The 8,127-nt window shown below is 36.0% G+C and overlaps 1 protein-coding gene across 1 annotated transcript; it reads right to left on the minus strand.

The window, feature by feature from the left end:
• Window positions 1–2,908: 2,908 nt before the first annotated feature.
• LOC307008003 (uncharacterized protein) lies at window positions 2,909–7,398 on the minus strand (the record flags this gene model as incomplete). The annotated part of the gene is made up of 6 exons (XM_079630558.1): window positions 2,909–3,121; window positions 3,225–3,492; window positions 4,234–4,344; window positions 4,481–4,572; window positions 6,605–6,650; window positions 6,860–7,398. The coding sequence occupies 6 exons, from the start codon at window positions 7,396–7,398 to the stop codon at window positions 2,909–2,911; spliced, it is 1,269 nt and encodes a 422-aa protein (XP_079486684.1).
• Window positions 7,399–8,127: the final 729 nt, after the last annotated feature.

An 8,127-nucleotide genomic window follows, 5' to 3' on the forward strand; every position in this document is an offset into this window, starting at 1 on the left:
TAAGGTTCTACTACCACAACCCTTTTTGAGGGGGAAAAAAACCACCGTGTCCCCTCTGCATCTGCTGTGCTACGTGACAGCAACCTTTTCCAAATGGCTGGTCGAATGATAGGGCATTCTTTTGTGCATGGAGGTCCTTGTCTTTCTGGACTGAGCTTACCATTGGTAATCCTTCTAACTGGAGGTAGTTCAGACAGTGCGGCTTCAGCTCTTACGCTGCAGGATTGCCCTGATTTAGACCACCGGGAAACCATTAGTTTGGTGAGTACTTGCACTTTATTAAAATTTTGTATAAACATGTCAATTAATCATTTGAAAGCATTTTCAATTTGTGGTGTTCTTGCAGCTCAAGAAAACCGAACTCACTGAACAAGAAAGTGCAAGATTAACTGATCTTTGCCTTTTCTGGGATCTCCCTGTTCCGTCGTCTTCTAATCAAGACTGGCTGTTTCAACAGCTGTTGTCACATGCCGTAAGTCTTGATATTTTGTTTTAAAATGATACTTAGTTATTACACCTGTTATATGGCAGGAGTTATAAAAAAAAATTCAGTCTCTATTTAAACAAAACCTAGCAGCATGCTGAAAATAAACCTTTTATGTTTTAGTACAACATATAGGTAGGTACTAAAACATTCTAGTAACACCCTAGCAACCACTTAGAATATGAGCAATGGCCTAGCAACTCCCATGCAATACCATAAAACCTATCTATCTGTCTATGTACCTTTCTTTTTGCTTTGATCACAGGAATAAATTACACTTTACTATATATTCACAGAGAAAACAGCTGTTTTACATTGTAATAATATTTCACATTATTACATATTTTTTTAATCAAATAAATGCAGCCTTGTTGAGCAAAAGAGACTTAAAAATCGTAATGATCCAAACTGTGTATGTCAGTGTCAATCTACTAAATTAAGTTGCCTAAGCTCACTGTTTCTGGGAAAAAAAATTATGAAATGGAAATCAATATTAAACTGTCTTTGTACATTTTGTTTTCAGGTACTTGGACGTGTTAAAAGCCAGATTAAAGATCTGAGAAAAGGTCTCAAAGAAACTGGTATCTGGCCTCTACTATCCCAAAGACTTGACAGTCACCAAGTAGTTTTTCCAAGGGAGTCAGTAATGGACATTACAGCACAAGTTAGTATGCTTGTATTTGGAAAAGTACTAAAGAAAAAATATTACGTATAACAGATTATATCATATATCATCATCATAGATTAAACAATAAATGATTGTCATTTATAGAGCAGTCATTGAAATGATAAACGTACACAGTTAAAGGAATCATGAATTGCTAATTAAAATGTGCATTTATCTTTTGACATATAGGAGGTTGTTATAGTATAAAAATATTTTAAGTACTTTGCATTCAAAACTTCATCGTAATCTTATTAAATCCCCACTACTACTCATTGCCTACTTTCTTGGATTTGTGACAACAAATAGTTGGTCACATTAGTAAAAGAATGAATCCACAGACATTTGCAAATAGCTGGTTAGAACACATACGCCTCATTAAATCCCCCCCAAAACTGTTTCAAAACAAGGTAGAAAACCAGAATAAAGAAATGCCCATGTATTTCTACTTTCTGACCGGTTTAGGAATACTTTATTTGAACTAACATTTATAAGTGGACCATGATGAAGATGATCAAATAGATTTAAAAAAATGAATGATTCATGACCCCATTAACATTCATTTTCAAACCCTTATAGACAGTCCTTCAGAAAATTGCATGGCCCAAGCCTGTGGATGATGATGATGAGGACAATGATGACACCATTGCTGTTGAAATAATGAGCATCATCACAAGCTACATGCGACGATTTATTGAAGAAGGTATGGTTTTATGTATGTTACTTGACTATTTGTGCGGTTTAAAACCATTTACGTGAAGCAATTAAATGTATATCTCTTTTATTAACTCTTTCATAGCATCCCCAAACATGCTGAGTGACCTAATGAAGTTCTGGGTGGGATGGGAGGTGCCAGAAGAGAACCTGGTTTTGGAAGTGGTGACTGCCAAATTCCCTGTTGCTCACACGTGTTTCAACACGTTGCGCCTTCCCTGTCACTATCAGAGCTACACCACATTCAAAATGGATATGGTAATGTGCCTACAATCTGTGAATAGTGGATTTGGTCTCATTTAACTATAAGAGATAACAGGGGGCAGTGGGTTTAGTAATGTTCTTAAATTAGAAAAGGATTTAGGCTAATTTGAGAGTAAAAGACAAGAGGCAAAATGTTACAATCTTTTACAGTGTTTTATCAAGTCGGTATACTCTTGAATGTCTTTTAACACAGTAAAAACGGTGTTAGAAAGCTAACCCTATGTCAAAGGAATAGTTCACTGAAATGTAAACTGTAGGATTTTTGTTTTGTTTTTAGATTAACCTAAAATAATTTCATGCAGCATACCGTTTTAATGTTTGGCCTAAATATAATAAAGTTGATTAATAATAAAATATAATAAATTTGATATGTACATAAATATAAACAGACCCCGTTTAGATTCCCACTGACTTTAAATTGATCTTTTTTTTGGCATAAAATTTGCAGTTGAAAACTTGAGTAATACTTGTTGGTATATACATACTGCATACATTTAAAAAATAAGACAGTGTACCGATTTTGAATCTTGAAAACATGTTTAATACCTGTTAGTATATTCACACACGTTCATGTAAAAAAAAATGTAAAGGATACCAATGTTGATTTTTTTTTTTTTAAATGGTACCTGTTGATACTCTAGTGTGTGTACAAAAATAAAGAATTGTATTTGTTACCAATAAATGTTGTACAGTGGGTAAATATGAAAAATGAAAGCTCCACACATACAGATTAAACTGGGTGTAGAACAAGGCAAGAAAGCGTAAATGGAATTTGGCATGGACTAACTTTCAGTTAATCTCTCAACATACTGGACAGTGCTAAGATAGAGGTCAACTCCATAAGACTCTGAATGTTGCATGGGGTTGATGGTTTCTTTAAGTTGTGCTATTTCATCGTCTGTCAAAGAAATGTCAAGCACAGGAACATGCACCCCAAGGTTTGGGTCCTCCGAGTATCCACTATCCTCCCATTCAATGTTTGGCATGGTGTCATTCTGAAGAAAACAAATTTCATAGATAATTTTACTTTGTTTAAATATTTTACTTGGTTTTACACATTTAATATTTGCCTTTATTTTACTTGGATGCCAAATTTACCTCTGGATCCATAATTGGATTTTGGAACTGGCCCACTTGCCACAACTGAATGGGTGTTAGATTGTGTTCTGTTCTTATGGGATGGTTGTCCCACCCCTCAGAAAAGACATCCAAGCTGGCCTGGATGCGGGGCAGGAACACATAATGACAGCTGAATAAATGGCAGGAGTTGCTGATATCCAGCAGGTGACTGTCCTCCAATGTGTGAAGAATGTTGTGGTAGATCCTTGTTACCCCTACGAATACATCACGCCAGAGACGCTCTATTCTGTATTTTTTTTTAAAGAAGAAAGATAGTATTTAGCCTAAGTACAACCAGCATTGATTTAGCACACCATATGACTAAACTTTATTTACCTCATGAAAAAAGCTGAAAAGTGTGGATCAATTATGTTCTAAAATAAACCAAGTTCATGAGAGTTTGTGTGAACAACATTTACATCTGCTCCTGATCTAAAGTAAATGGTGAGACATCAGTATTTGATGTCCTTTGTCCAACTGTCACTTATCAGTTATTGGACACTTTCACTCATGGATTTAAATAATCATGGCTTCATGTGAATAGTGAATTTATACATTGGCAAATACAAACTACGGATTTCTAATGCTGCATCCAGCATGGAGCATCTACAACATAAAAACACTAACACTTGCAACTTATGGTGAACCCATACAGTAGGGGGGAAAAGCGAGAATGGTATGTCCAAATTCATAGCATTCACAAAGAGTTTAAATTCACCCAGATTACCTACTATTTCTGCTGAGGTGTACATTTAATCAACACTTCACTAACCCATGAGGCTATGGGAGAAGATTTTTTTTAAGGGGCAGTAAAGCAACGCCACTGACGCCATAGCACACATAATGTGGTATGTTCAAATTCCATTTATGCTACACACATTTGTACAATATAGCACATTTTTAATGGTCATGAAGAATTCACTCAAAATAAGTACAATCAGGATGCACCTTTAAAGCTGTCAGAGCACCAACATAAAAATGAATTTACCTCTGATTATGCACACTTTTACCGGCGATGAAGCTGTTGTCATCAGTGCCACGAACTGTAAACATTAGTTCTGCAATTCCCACATTTTCACCACCATGATCTCCTCTTACTCTGCAACAAAAACATCACACATTTTGATGGATTTCAAACAATTAACTTAAGCAGATTATCCAGAAAAGTACAAAAGCATGTGATAAAAATAATAGATAGAAAAAAAATATTTTGCATCTTAATATTACTATAATACCTCTGTGGAAACCCATGCACATTCACCGCCTCTCTGAAAAAGGCCAAATGGGTGTCTGAGCGGTTGTTGTCTGAAATCTTTAGGTACATAATCTGTAGAAGAATATATTTAAACATATACAGCTGAAGATATACAGTAGTAGAGAGAGAGATGTTTGTGTAACAACAGATGACAGTACAAATAAAAACAGCTGCAAGCAATGATTATCAGGGGTCAAGTTCTTTATGACCTTTATCGCTTCTATGCTGTTTGGGTCTGGCCATCCTGAAATGTATGGCTGACACCAGAACACATCCATGAAGGTGAATTCACAAACACACACAGGGATGAAAGGGTTAAACTATAATACTTAATGCACACCAAGCATACTTTATTATAGATATAAATATTTTAAATAAATTATATCTGAAATGTACTTTATAATACCATTTTTAGTTTTAACATTATTCATAACATGGAATAATTGTAAAACATTATACCTCAGTACAAATGAAGTGGTAAACTCTGACAAAATGTAATTTTACATGTTATAATAGTAATTGTATTATGTCTAAGTATGAATCTAAAAAAAAAAGAAAGAAAAAAAAATACTAGTAAGTAGTGATGCCAATTTCAAAGCACTGCTTCATGAAGCTTCAAAGCCTTTACAAATCTTTTGTTCCGAATCAATTGATTTCAGAGTTCCAGAATCACGTGATTTCAGTAAACGAGCTTCATTACGTCATAACTCCGAAACACTTCGACATTTCTATGGTTCACCGCTGGGGGCGATGATCTCTGTCAACCCATGAATCATGAGGAGTCACTGAGAACCAATGAACAAGTGTCTGTGGGTTTAACCCTATGGTTTTACCTGATCTCTGATCAGTTTTATACATTTGTAGACAATTTAATTAGACCTTCGTATAATTAAAATGAATAATGGTAGTTAGAGTCTTATGGCCTGTTTAGCTGAGCCATTCATAGAACAAACAAAACAAACCCTGACAATTGATAATCTTATAAGATGATTAGATAATTCCAACTGAAAGATTTGACTTTCAATAAAAAAAATTGCAATAGATTTGTAAAAGGTGTTTTTATGCATGTTTGGCCCGGGTTTTTGTTGCATTTACACTGTTTTGACCACTAGGGGTCACCATGGAGATGGGTGTCGGATCTTTTCGAAGCCTCGACACAATATGGCACATTTGCTTCAAATGTTTCACGAAGCCTCGATCTGCCCACCCCTACTAGTAAGTGAGCCAATCTGCTGCCATCTACTGGTTTTAATTGTAATGTCACCAACCATACGGTTCTATGGGCTGCCATGGAATCAAGTGTGGAAGAGAAGAAAAAACACATACAGGCTTCACACCTTCGCTGAATGGCTCTTAATAATAATAATAATAATAATAATAATAATTAGTGTTTCAGTGCCTTTACCCCTGTACAGATAAAATGTTGTCAAATGATTCTGGTTCACATACGCGGAAGCGACAATTTTCTGTAATATGAATTTTTAAGGCCAGACAAATTACAAAAGTAATTTGGTGAGGTCAATTTGTAAAGAAAGACAATAACACACCTGCGCACATATTCAAACGTTCATATAGACTAAACACGTAATACGCATGTGCACGCTGTCAGCGTTTTAACAGATTCGCGTTTTTTAAGTTTAGGCTATATGGAGATGATACCATTTTTAAAAATGTTCCACTGCTTGCACCTTGGAATTTAATTCATGGTTTGCGTTCTCGAGCCACCAGGCACTGTTTTGTGCAAATGAGCAGCTGGATCGCATTAAAGGTGCGGTGTGTGACTTTTAGCGGCATCTAGTGGTGACGCTTGCGAATTGCAAACAGTTAATCACTCATTGCCTTTCCCTCTATTTTCAAACTCGAATGAGAAGCTACGGTGGCCGACGTAGGCGTCTTTTTCTGCTGCTTCTCATTCAAGATAGTGATGAAACGCGCTCTGTGTTCGCTGTCCAGAAGTGAACCAATCAAAACTAACTTTATCTGGACAATAACTTTATTCTAGAGCTTCTGTAAAGACTAAATCTTTGTACTGTAATCTCATATTATCACTGTAAAGCTGCTTTGAAACTATATTGTTAAAAGCGTTATATAAATAAAGTCTTACCTTTCTTGAATAACCATCTATTCCACCGAAGATTACCATGTTGTACCTGATAAAAATTAAAAACACATAAAAATACATGGCCTGTGGTTATATCAGAAGTGTCAAGTTTTCACTTGAATTTCATACAGGCCAGTTGTCAGATGGCAAACAAAATAGATGGTTGAGAAACAGGACATTAAAAATCAGAGCATTAATGATGAGTATTTAGTTGTGTTATTTTAGAAATGTTAATTAATACTAAGCTTGCAGACATACCTGATGAGTTTATGGTTGGTGTCTATGTGCACCAGGTACTTGGGGTAAGGAACACTATATACTCTCCGAGCAATACACCTCAAGTTGGTCATCCTTGAGAGAACACCAACACTGTCCACACGATGCATGGATGCACACACCCTATCCCACTGTACACGGTGCCCTTGTGCCAGTAGAGCCCCTCGAACCATGCGATATCCTGCATCTGGCATGGAGTTCTTAACCTCTGTGACAAGGGCATCAAGCTCTTCATCTGTACATGTGCTGTACAAAGCTCTCACAGATAAGTGGTTTTCATTCATCCTCCTGAACAGTGTTGCACGAGACACACCAAGTAAATTTGCAATAGACTGGGTTGGAAGCCCGAGTTCTATTAGATGGGTAAGATAGGTTGAAGAAATTGAAATTCGTGGACGTCCACGTCCAAGTCCTGGTTCCAGCTCCATTGTTACAGATGCCTCCTCCAATGCCTCCATATCCCTCAGACGCTGTATAAGGTTGCTTAGATTTGTAAGAGCTATCATGACATCCTCTGACATATGTACTATTTCAGCCAGGGCACTAATAAATACTAGTTCCTGTCTGCAAATAAACTGTAGGTAGTCAACGTTCAGTGGCTGTCTCTCCAAGACATGAACTAAACGATCATGAAGTCGTTGAAGAATATACTGCTTTAGAGATTCCTAAATTATAACAAAACAAAAAAATGCATTTCAATGTAAGACAATAGATTTACGATGTTTCTAAATATCAGATGTTGTTTATCTTGATCGAACTACATTGTTTCAACATAGTGGTTAACATGTAACTTAACTATAGGCTAAGTTACATGTTTTTAAATGTATTTGTTACTGAAAAAACGTTCACACTGACCTAACAAACATCCATTTATAAATCAGATTATTTAGAATGGTAATTTCACAACACTTAAATGTTGCTTTAGTCTTTACACGTCTTTCTTTTTACTATCTTGATTGCAGTTTAATTTATAATTAGCGTTACTGTAACTGTCTTGTTGCAGCCGTCTAGTTTTTTTTTTTACTTTTAACTTAGGTTTTCTGACTAGAAAACTGTAACATTCTTGATTGAATGTGTAAACGATAAACCTTGTATACTCAGACTTTTATTAAATAAACTAAACTCTTACCCGTTCTTCGTTCGCCATGCTTGATTGAAAGCTTCATTGAGGCTTCATTTCCGTTCTAATTAATCCGTATTGCGCAAATGGTGCGCAGAACCGTGCTCCTCGAATGCACTCTCAGGGGATT

The sequence above is a fragment of the Phoxinus phoxinus genome (assembly GCF_949152265.1).
Source record: "Phoxinus phoxinus genome assembly, chromosome: 12".
NCBI classification, from domain to species: Eukaryota; Metazoa; Chordata; class Actinopteri; order Cypriniformes; family Leuciscidae; genus Phoxinus; species Phoxinus phoxinus.